Below are 12,450 nucleotides of genomic sequence, written 5' to 3'. Positions count from 1 at the left end.
GTAAAAATATATATTTACTTGATTGTTTGCCAAGTCTTTTAGTTCGACGATATTGCTTCCCGTCAAACATACTCAAAAGAACCGGCCACCTTTGTTTTTGTCATTGAAAGTCTAGCTTCACAAAATATTAATCCAAAAGATGAGGGACCAATGATTTTGAAAAAATTAAGATCGTTTGCGGTGAATTGTCTATTTATTTATCTAATAATCAAAGTGAGTGAACAAGAAAGTACATCGTAAAATCATCTTTAATCGTTTAAAGCTTAACTTTTTCGATTTAAGTCTTATATTCAAATCACTTATGTGAAGTCATCCTATAACATGCAAATCACATCTTTCTCGAGAGATAACAAAGAAATGGAGTGAAATTAATTTATTTCTCATATATATTCCCTTCATCGCACACTCCAATCCTTTCATCTCTTACTCTTCAGTCAACGCCAATAATCAACGATCCAAATTCCAAAGATGAAGATGAAAAAAAAAAAAAAAAAAAAAAACTCCAAATCTTCACTCCTCCAGGTGTCATTCTCTCCACGCTAGCGAAGAAAACCATCTTCGTCGGACACGTGGCGCAGTTCAATTGCCCAAGAAGACCGAAAACCAATCGGGATCGTAAATAATCAGAACCTCCTGTTGTGGCTGCTGCCCCGACCAGCCGACGACGAATAACTCCCATCCGACGGAATCGAAACCGCATCGGACCCCGTGCGCGGGTGACCCATCGCTCCCAGCTCCGGCGCCTGCTCCGACACCCCCCACACCTTCACCGACTTATCCAGACTCCCGCTGTACACAATCCACCGCTGCTCGTTCGCTTTACTCGCATTTACATCCTTGTCCTGCTCCACCGACAGGCACTTCACCGGCCCCGTGTGCCCCGCCAGAACCGACAGGCAAGTGTGGATCGTGCCCTCCCTCCGCCACACGCAAATCGTCTTGTCCGCCGACCCGCTGAACACCAAGTTCCCCGCCGCCGCCAAACAGAGCACCGCCAGCTTATGCCCCTTCAGCACGCCGCCGTGAGACAGGTGCTTCTCCCGTTCCCAGAAATTCACCAACCCGTCTGACGACCCGCAGTAGATAATCGACCCCGAGGCGCTGGCGGCGAGCGCCGTCACCGCGCTCTCCTGCTTCAGCAGTGTTTGCGCCAGAGTGTGCTTGATGATCTTCCCGCTCTGCTCCCTCTTCCAAACTTTAACCGTCCCGTCCGCCGCTCCCGTGTACACCATCCCCTCCACGCTCGCGACAACGGAGTTCACCGCGTCGTCGTGGGCATGGATTGATTCGATGCATTTTGAGGTTTCAATTCGCCACACTTTTAGTGTCCTGTCCCATGATGCTGAGTAGAGAAGCTTCTTGTCCTCGCTGAGGCTCAGGCACGAAATGGCGTCGGAGTGCTTGATCCAGAGCGTCTTCTGCCGCCGCACCTGAACGTAATTGCTGGGTTTCACGGAGTATTTGAAGATATCCATCATCGTGGGCAGAGTCCCTGCGCGTTTGTGCACGCTCGGGTCTTTTGAGGATACCCGCCAGACCCGGATCTTTCCGTCTTGGTGACCCGTGAAGAGCTTGTCGCCTGAGATGACGATAGCTTTCACAAGTCCACTGTTCGATTTGAATCCGCTGAATTCTTTAAGATTCTTCCAAACTCGGATGTTCTTGCTGTCCGAACCGGTGTACAGCAGGTCTCCTTTGGCCGCGAGGGAGTAGATATGGCCTTCCTCGCGGAGGAGAGACCCAATTAGGCCGTTCTGGGGGACGTTGGATTCCTCGAACGGTTGCCAGGGTGACTTGGAGAAGGGGGAACTGGAGGTGTTGTTCCAGGGAGACATTGTCATCGGAGAGCACTCTCCACTCATTCGGCTCGAGTCGACAGAGCATGCCGGGCCGAGGGCGGATGCGCTGCTGTTCCGCGCTGGGTATTCTACGTTGAGGTCGGTCACCATGCCGGCTGTGGCGGAGATGTTGGGGGCGGAATGCGTGTAGTTTCCAAATTTACCCCGATGTACAGACTCTGTCTCCGCGAACATCCCGCCGTGATTCACTTCAAGGGAAATTTTATTCAAACTCAATTGTTTTCTCAATCTTAATCACTCGCATCCGCGAAACTGATTAATATTAAAATGGAATTTAAATCAAGCCAAACAAAAAGATTATGAAGATTTTAAGATCTGATTTTAGAAAGATGTGGTTGTTAATTAATGGTGGGAGGAGAAAATGGAGAGAGGTGGCCAACTGCTTAAAGAATGTAAGCAATTTACGAAATGAACAACAAAAGGCGGGAGATGAGAGCGGCGGACTATATAAATATAAATAGGGATTTCAGGACCGTTGTGATTTTGACGCGTGTGGGTGGATACGTAGGGGTTGCGTGACGAAGGGTTTTGCGGTCCCGGAGAATCCGGGTCGGACGCTCAGAATAGCAAGTAAGTGTGTGTGTTTGGTAATTGGGATTGGCTGTGATGATTATACGGTTGGGGTTGGACTTGGGTGGTATCTGTATATTTGCTATATTTGGGTGCTTTATTAGGTTGTTTTTCTTGGCGTTTTAGGGTTTTTTCACTTATATATTATGGGAATTTTTATGCTCATCACCCTCAAATGATAGTGATGCTCATCTTCCTATTTATTATCGTTGCATGAGTTAAAATTTCGAGATCTGTGTAGTGGATAAACATAAATCTCAAAATTGAAACTTAGCCGATTTAGGATGATGAGCATTACCACCACTTAGGGTGATGAGCATTACCACCATTTAGGATGGTGAGCTAAAAAACACCCATATATTATAGTGCACTTTTACTGAATGGTCTAAAGAGAAATGATAAGGAGAATCTCTCAAAAGTGGGACTCTTCAAGGACTCTCTATCACCTCATATTTTGCATAATATTTTATAATGTTGGCACGAGAATTAACGTTAAACTGTGAGGTGGCATATAGTCCATGGAGAGTCCTACTCTAAGAGAGCCTCCTTAACATTTCTCATGGTCTAAATCCAATGTAAAATGGTTGTTTATGATACATAATTTTGTCATAATTAAGCACACACCGTCCTTTAATTACCATCCTTCGCTTGCCAAAGGAAGAAAACATGTATAGATTAGAAAGGGCACCGCCCTTGAAAAAGGAAAAAAAACTAGGGTAGATTGCAAGTGAGCTAAAGTCCTTGCTAGTTGGAGGATTGAGATAATGAGTTAGGTATTATAATAAACTTAGCGTTAATGAGGAGTTGTAATTGCAATAGACTGAATTTTGATTGAATTCTCTTAAAATCTTAGAGGGAAAGACTAAATAAGTTAAGGCTTAAAATAAACTATGAAATCTCTCCAACTATACCAAAATCCATCACTTTTTGAAATTTGTATAGACTTCTCTTGATCCTGATTGAATATAATTAGTGGCAGAGTCAGAATTTTAACATAAAAGAGGCCCAAAAGTCTCAATGTGAAACACTCTTCTAATCTTACAAAAATTACTCTGTCGTGTAGTGAGCAATATATCACCATCGTTTGGGTCTACTATGGTGTCATCTTCATCATCTTCTTTATTAAACCTAAACCCCACACCTTTATAACTTTCTTCATCCTCAAAGCTCATGAGCAACAAATTACTTAAGCTCTACCAATCTCAAATCAAACCCGCTTAAAGAAATTAAACAAAAAACTTCGAATTGAGGCCCTAAACCTGCAAAAAAAAACCTTAAAAATTATAAACATGATACTTTTTCAGCGTGAAAAAAAAAATTGTCATAATGGACTTGGGACTTCGTGGTCCCTTCATGACTTTTATAGCATTTTAAAATTCTGATTCAATCAGAAAATCTTTTGAGGACCCTAGTGTAATGTTTTTGTAGGCAATCAAATGTAGCCAAGGTTTCGTGTCACTCGGGTGTTGGTCATTGCATTTGTCTTCCTTAATTTTTTTTTTAAATATTAATATCGTGTTATATTTAAATATGTAACGACATTTTTACTGAGACATGTGATAAAAGCAATAGTTGCTTCATATATGATCATAATTTCTTGGAGGAAAATGCCAGTGACCGTCTTCTAACTGCAAATATGTTATACTTTTACTACCGACCATGAAAAGTGCAATACTATTTTACTGTTGGTGGCAAGCATGCATATGCTGCTAGAATGTCAGCGTACATAGATATATAGTGGACTTCCTTTACTTTAAAGTTAAAATTTAAAAAAAGGCATGCACTAAGTACTTGCAGGCAGTTGGAAGTTGGAACGATGATGCCCATTTTCTCTATTTTGCATGAACATGGATGGTGATATCTAACAAAGAATTAAACAACCACCTTAGTGACTAATTTCAAGTTCGTATTTTATATGCATTGTTTTGAGTTCGATTCCTGACGATAGTGAATCACATAATAGTGGTCAAGAAGAAGCTGCAATGTTTATATGAGTCTTTTCGAATCTCCAAAAGTGAACCGAATGACGAAGCCACCAATTGATCTCTTTTTTAGCTATTTTAGTAAAAAAGATAAACAAATATCAATCATTGACACCCAATTAAAAGAAATCATCTCCATTAACGAACCACAATACTATAACCAAACCATGGGCACACATGCACACTCCAATAATCTTATGCAAATGTGAATGTAGGGAAAGGGCAAAGCTCAAGCTTGTGGAATAGGCTCCATCTTGGTCCACCATTAAACTTAAAAATGCGATGTTAGGGCACATTCATGAAAGTGATCGATTTGTCGCAACAATATTGAGCCATTGACAATTCTGATTGTCATGAACGATGCATATTGACAAAGAATCGACACATCATCATTGGGTACGTAGTACTACAAGCAATCAACAAAAAATTATCGTTTCATGGTGCCGTAAAGTCTGAAGAACAAGTATCGTATTAATATATCGCTTCTAATTATCACATCCAAGCAATATTTCCTAGCTTGGTTGCACTCAAACGTCATTGCTTAGTTTGGATCCATTAACTGTTGATCATATATATATAATAATAATAATCTTTACTAATTAATGAAACCATCTTTGTCAACCAAAAGATGGTGAAAAGACAATTTAGTCTTTTATCACACAAAAAAAAAATGATAGGCAATAATGTAATTTCACAGGTCCAAATTTTACCCTTTTTTATTGAAGTCTTACCTACCGGTGATGTTAAACTACCTCCAATATTAAAATAAAAAACCTCAAACTCCCCCTACATTCTCTCTCTCCCTCTCTGCTTCTCATTTTCTAAAAAAATATGTTCATACACACAAAGTGTGTAGGCAAATGTTAGTACTAATAAACGAATCTCATTAGGAACCTTTAAAAGTCATCTTAACCTAAAGGGCTAAATATAGCTTTGTCCATATTTATAGCCCTACAAGAAGTTATTTTTTAATCAACAGTATCAGACCATATTTATATATCATATTCAACCTAAGGTCTTAGGTTCGATTCTCGCTAAAAGTGAATTTGAACCACATTATCATGGCTCGTTCATTGTGATGTTTAGTCCACTCCTTCAGTGTATATCTAACATATGTTAAAAAAAATTAAAACAAAAAAAAACCTAATTCCTTAATAATTATCAACTTTAAATTTATTCTTTAGTTGTATTGGTGAAACTTTAGATAAAACTGAAAATATATAAAACCCCAACCAGAGGGGAAAAACATCATTTTCTTTTAAAAGCCGACTGAAGAACCAGTCTTTCTTCTTTCTTCAGCCTGCCATACCAAATGCCCAAATATTTCCACGCCAAATAAATCAACCAAGTTTCCAAAATTCCCAAAACTCAACTTGAATTCAAATGAATCTCTTGCTTCTGTATTTTACTGAAGGAATGTCCAAGAGAAGAACTGGGAAGAGGTACGAAAGAGAGAGAGAGAGAGAGAAGGAAGAAAATTGAAAAGAAAGAAGAGAGAGGCGGGAAAATAGCCCAATAAAATTACCCCAGGGCTACCGGGCTTGCTATGTTTGGCTAGCATGATGGTCTTTGGTCCGCTGACAAGGATTTAACCCGGTGCTGATTAGGATTTGGCTTGCTTGGAGACGGGTTTTTAACATATTTTGGCTATTTTTTAGCTTTTAGACCTTTAACCCTCTCCATTAGTGATGACTTAATGTCTCATCCAATTGCCCCAATTGTTAGGGAGTTAAAACTCACCTTATAAAATCTTAAAAATAACAAGGAAATTGGTTTGAAATGTAGAGGTCGAATCGAATACTTTTCTTTCTTTTGTCCCAAAACTATAGGATAATAAATCAGAGGAGCTGCTGATCACCATAAAGAATAGGGTAAACCACAAAAAAACAAGAAGCCATAGCCTTCCATATGGTTCAACAAGTGTGAGTCATTCGATATGCGACGATGTCGTCCTTGCTCCGTCATTGAAATTTCTTGGCAAGACAAGAAATGGTGGAGAAAAGTAGCATTTTATTTTACCACTAATAAATCAAGTGGAACATGACGACAAGATGATCAGTTAATGAAAGAACCCTAGTTCCTTGTTTGTACGTGAAGGTCCGAAGAAACCCTAGTTTTCTGATGATAGCAAACGGCCAAGAAACCTTTCGGAAAGAAATTGTAATGGAAGCTCGTAGTTTACTAATTTGTTAGGGTTCGGCAAAGACCGTTGCTTTCCGTTTGAGGCCGTTAGTCGCTTACGAATTCATTGAACCGGTTCTTACCCAGAAGAGAAAGTGATTTGACCCGACCAAAAAAGGTTCAAACTGCAAATGTGGATTAATCAGTGATAACATGATGCAGATCTTTCATTATACGTATGGCACGGCCATTCATACTGTAACACGTGTGAGACCAAGTACCGAGGAGAAGGGGTCTTCTTCCCATATGCCACGTATACGGTTTCGGTATTTCTGTCGCTTTCTGAAATTATGTGGTTTGGGGCACTGGTTTTAAATTATTGGGGGACTTGGAATTCAAGCATGCGCTGTATAGTATATATGCAAACCCTAGGACCGTTTACTGAGCAATATGTTGGGAGGCCACGTATTTGCAACTTCCTTACAAGCATGATGCTATAAAACATGGTGTATAGTGTATAAGGTACATGACTGTCATTGCCCACATTCTCGTCAATGTGGTGTTGTGTAAGTGAAATATGTGGTTTAGCCAACTTCAACATATTTTCAAATTTGAATAACGAATATTGGTTCACAATCAAATAATACATGTGTTTGCGATTGATTCAAATATTTTACAATTTTCTCTAGCACAAGTGAGAGCTAAGTAAATTTTGTGATTTTACTTATAACACATTGCATGCATTGTAATTTTCAAGCTGATTTTACATACGATGGTACTATCCACACATCTATTTTTGTTTCTCATAAACCTCTTTCAATTTCTTCACCATCAGATGAAATGAATTAGAGAAGATCAATAACAAAAAATTAACAAAATATATGAGAAATAAAAATTAATATGTGAATAGCATTTTCCTTATACTTTATGCTTTTTTGTTTTGTTATTGTTCTAACTCTTTGTGGTAGCGGGATGCACGTATACGAAACAACACTGTCTTTTTTCTTCTCTTTCAATGTACCTAGCCTACTTATTTCTACCCACCAATGAACAAGATTGTTGGCGTTAATCATTTGTCTACAATGTATTAATGTGTGTATTTTTATATTGTATAAAATAATCAATTTCTTTGAAGTGCTCAGCTGCCGATCGACACTTGTCCTTCCAAGGCACTAGTTATGAAACTTCTCACTAATTCTGATTAAATCGTTTAACTGCAAGCTCAGTTAATTAAGAATATTTTCTCTTATATCGAGCTCTCGAGTTTGAATTTTCTTTCTTTATATTTCCCAAACCCACATTTTAGATTCACCGTCAAAAAGAACATTTCCAAAAAATAAGTATATGTGATGAAACTTTATCACTATCACATGATCAGAGTGCAGAAACAAAGGTTTTTTCTTCTCTTCTCTTTTCCCATGTTACGACATGCATGTACGTAATTGATTTTCCATATTTAAGAACTCATAATGCCATGTTTCTTATGCTCTAACTGGAACTAATCACCTTCAACGGTCATGTAGGTAGGATAGTTGCGAAATCGTGGATCCCAAAGAACCACATATGTATGGGCATGTAGCCGTCTTAAAAGAATTTTACGGTAAATGTCAAATAATTATTTTCTGTAAGCTTCATCAATACTCAATTGGAAAGATCCATTAGTTTGGTATGAAACCAACGTAATTTTTTTTAAGGTAATAAGAAATTATTAAGAACCATCAAGAATGTATATAGGACAAGCATGTCGAATATAACCAAGAGGTCATACATGCAAAAACAAAAACCACACAAATTCACAACTACAAATTAACTCATCATGCAAAAATAAAATTCCCGAACCACCAAGGAGACCGATGTCTAACCAATAGGAAAGATAACAACCTTGTGAGTCGTAAAACCACCGTAATAGTTTGTTGGAAAATTTAATAATAATATTATTATATTAAATTTATTAATTGAATGGAAATTAGAAGTTGAACCTTTTGGTAGAAAGATATGTCTACTTAAATAAAGTGTTGCAACTTTTGACTCTTCATGAATAGTCACATGCTTTCCAAATAGGTATCTCACATTTTATAAATAGGGAAGCCCCTTATAATCACTAATATAGCAATTATAACTTTTCATTGTTTTACATAATCATATATAGAGTGTACTAAATATTAGAGAGTCTCATTGAGTCCATATGAGAGAGTTTTCAACACAATCATGGTTCGTGGAGCCTTGTGATTTTGAGTACAACTATTACAAGGACGTGGTCGTTGTATCTTGGGAGACATGCGCCGATCAACCATGAGCGCCATAGTGGGGCGTAAACTTGTCTTAAGGACAGAGTGTCCAACAATTGCCTTGACCGTACTTTCAGGTTTTTTTAATCCATTATATCATGCATGTTCATTTAACATTGGTTACTCATGTGCATGCATTATTGTGATATATAATTGCATGAATTATTTCTTAAATTTTTATGTGATTTAATATAGCAATTAGACCCTAATTTTTCCAACAATAGCAGCATTAGGAAAAGGATGCACCACCTTTGATAGTCTTGCAATTGTTAGCAAAGAAGCACTGCTATGAGTCACCTCCAACAAATGCCCTACTTCTTCCTCATAGTCCTTTTTCATAGACACAAACAAAACAAAAACAAAAACCAATCTTAACTATGTATAATAGTCGTTGCCTAAAGATCTGAACTTGATTCGTAAGCCATAGCCATCACAGAAGCTCTCCTCGATAAAATGAGAGAGCGAGCACAATCACGAAAACTATTGTCACAACAACGAAGGAGTGATTACAACCAAAAAAAAAAAAAAAAAAATAGAAAGAAGAGACTAAGAAAGATTGTCGTCAACCCAAGCCAATGGCCTGGATAGACGGCTGAGATGTTTTTCCTTTAGGTTATTTCTCTAGATAGCGGCTATGTGGGAATCGAAAACAACGTAATTTCGTAGTTCGTACTTATCCCTATACCCTAGTTTGGTATCACTTTGTAGTTTGTACATGTAACATGTTTTCCCCTTCCTTTTCCAAACCCTTGCATGGATAAGGATTAGTGCAAAAGCCGAATGTCCATTAGTTTCCCAGAATACTTGGGAATAATGGGCCTATCTGTGATCCATGTTATATTAAATGTTGGGCCCCTTCACCTCAATCTAATATCCAAGTCACTGAAAAGTTGGTCTTTTATTCAAGGTATTATTAGAAAGGATTAAAAGATGAGAAAGTTAAATAATTTTTTATTTTGAAGGGATTGAAATAGAACGGTCGAGTAATTTTGTTGGTAATCACACATCGTGAGCTTGATAAAATAATTTACAATAATTATTTGGTTTCGCTCGTAATTTCATTAAGGCATTTTAAGATAAAATTTCATTTTTGATAAGCTAACATGTGATTAAGTTAAAGACAATATCATTAATGAACCATTTTGCATTTCTCTAGAAATTTGGAAAAATTCATCTACTACTTCCAAATTAGAAAGTTTTTTTTTTTTTAAACTTATTTCTCACTATACCTTGAAAATAATTCTTTGTACACTATAAACCAATCCTATACACAACACGGGGCCTAACAGAGGTGTTACATGCACTTGAAAATTTCGTCGTTCACTTCTTTGAAAAATAAAGAACGAACAAGTACTTAAGTGACTATTTTGGAGTGTAATGAATACTAATTTTTTTTATAACAAAAACTTACAGAATTGATATGACGGAAATAATCAAATCCAACAGATATAGATAAATCCAAAACAAAAGCAGAATCGAATCCTTCCAAAAAAGCGATCAGAGATCGACAGAACCCACTAACCATGTCCCATTAAAAATTGAAGATGCTTTGTGTTGCTATTCATTTACTGTTGATTTGGTATTGATGTGCTTTGAAAAAAAACTGCTTATGTTATGCTGTAAAAATAAGCAGTTGTAAAATAAAATAGCAGAGTGTTTGGTAAACTTTTTTGTAAAAGTGCTTTTGAAAAAAAAAAAAAAACAGTATTATAGTGTTTAGTAAACTTTTATGTAAATCAGATGTGAAAAAAAAATCGGTTTTTCAAAGCTAGGTTTTGCAGCTTCTTGTTTTTGACTTTTTTTCATCCAAAAGTGTGAAAAAAAGCTGAAATTGAATGTTTACCAAACACAAAAATAGCTCCCAACTTTTTTTTTTATACCAATTTTTTTCAGAATCACCTCAGTACCAAATCAGGTCTATTCTTACATCATATGTGACTTACCGTATCACTTGGGTTTAAGATATATGGTAGCATTTGTTGCACCACGTCTCCTCAAATTTTTAGTTGAAAAGGACAGTAACCGACCTTGTCAGAAACCATGGACTTGGGTGTGCTGTGAGCCTGTGTGTCTCTGAAACTCTGATGTTCCCTGCAACCTACATCCTTGATGTTCTCTGAAACTCCGCTGTGTGTCTCTTTCTCTGTATATAAATATTTTCTGATTTGAGAAATTATCTCACTCACTCTTAAATCCCATCTTCCGTTCGTCCTTTCCACTTTTAACTTCTCACTTAGCTAAACAATGTCTTCTTCCTCCTCCTCTCTGCTTTCTAACCCCAAATACTCCGTGTCACAAACTGTGAACATCACCGGCATCGGTTTGAAGGAAGAACAAAAAGAACCTGAAGAAACTTATGAGCATAACTACGTGAGCAGCCATGTGCATATAAAACCCACTCACACCTCCCAACCCCTAGACAAAGAAGTCGTCTTGCGGCGCATCCGCCAGCGTAAGCTAGTGAACAGAGTGCGAGCCGCTCTTCAAGCCCTCCTTAGCTCGCCCTCCTCTCCCTCATTTCAAGAAAACAAGTGGGTCGATGATGCCTTTGCTGCTCCTTGATTTATTAGGTCTTAGCCGCCCAAAAATATACGACTTCGCTCGCGTCTGTGAAATATGTCAGTACTAGTCTAGGGTTTTGATTCATTTCTTCTGCACCAAATACATACGTTGTTATTTTGTGGTTTTGTACTGTTTATAATCTCCGTTTGCACGTAGACTTTAATTTATGGTGAGATTTGAATTTATCTGTTACAAAACAATTGCCTGTTTAGATTTGAATTTATCTGTTACAAAACAATTGCCTGTTTAGATGAGTTTTTAGTTTTTTGCCTTTTTATGTGATTATCAAATAAATTTTAGTTAAGCTCTCCGTTCCGGCCCACATAACTTGCCCCAAAATATTAGGGTCTGTTCTTCTTCGGCTTATTCTTTTGTTCTGTTCAAGACCATCTAAATCACTTAGCTAGGGTGAACAAAGAATTACGCCCAAAAAAGAGCGAGGAGAAAATTTTGAGTAGGTATGTCAATCACATCATTCATAAGGCACCACGTCATTGATAAGGCATCTTGTATGAAAAAATGATTCTTGTATTTTAGTCTTGTTTGCTGGTCACTCTCTAGTATCAAAATCTGTAATTTCCCACTTTTTACATTATAGTCTCAATCAGAGTGGGGCTTCTAACGGGCAAAGAAAAGAAAGACCCCTACACATCCATTCCTTTATGCCTTCTTTCTGAAGATTCATTCCTTTGGCACGGAACCTTCACCCAATCTTCAATCAGGTCAGGCATACTATGTTTGATAGTTGAAGCATCCCTTCTCTTATAAATATAAAGAAGATTGTTTGAATTCTACATAATCTCCCTCCATATGAGAATTACTCTAATCAGACAACCTTATCTTATTAAGAGATGATAGGTAAAGTAAAACTAAAACAATGGCCCCCAATATTATTTTTCTTCCGATCATGTTAATAAGAAGCATCCGTGAACTTAATCTAGTTTAGTCTAAATGGTTTGTGGAATCCATTGACGTATATGATGAGCGTGCCAAGTTGCTAGCTTAAATTAATTTAATTTCAAGAATCACGCGCTTTGGTTGCTACTTTAACGTACTTATTCACTTGCT

At 37.6% G+C, this 12,450-nt stretch overlaps 1 protein-coding gene across 1 annotated transcript; it reads right to left on the bottom strand.

Annotated features, from left to right (window-relative positions):
• Window positions 1-358: 358 nt before the first annotated feature.
• Window positions 359-2,558, bottom strand: LOC103954112 (protein JINGUBANG-like). Its single transcript, XM_009365917.3, has one exon. The coding sequence runs from the start codon at window positions 2,031-2,033 to the stop codon at window positions 624-626; it is 1,410 nt and encodes a 469-aa protein (XP_009364192.2). The 5' UTR covers window positions 2,034-2,558; the 3' UTR covers window positions 359-623.
• Between the last annotated feature and the right edge of the window lie 9,892 nt (window positions 2,559-12,450).

Source organism: the organism of the source record quoted next, unplaced genomic scaffold (assembly GCF_019419815.1).
Source record: "Pyrus x bretschneideri cultivar Hongxiangsu unplaced genomic scaffold, Pyrus_bretschneideri_v1 Contig1, whole genome shotgun sequence".
Taxonomy (NCBI): Eukaryota; Viridiplantae; Streptophyta; class Magnoliopsida; order Rosales; family Rosaceae; genus Pyrus; species Pyrus x bretschneideri.
Note: the sequence above shows the minus strand (reverse complement) of the source record. Positions and strands in the feature narration are given on the sequence as shown.

What these genes read in the sequence shown, in the direction of transcription:
- LOC103954112 (XM_009365917.3), bottom strand. Translation starts at nt 2,033, where the DNA reads ATGTTCGCGGAGACAGAGTCTGTACATCGGGGTAAATTTGGAAACTAC.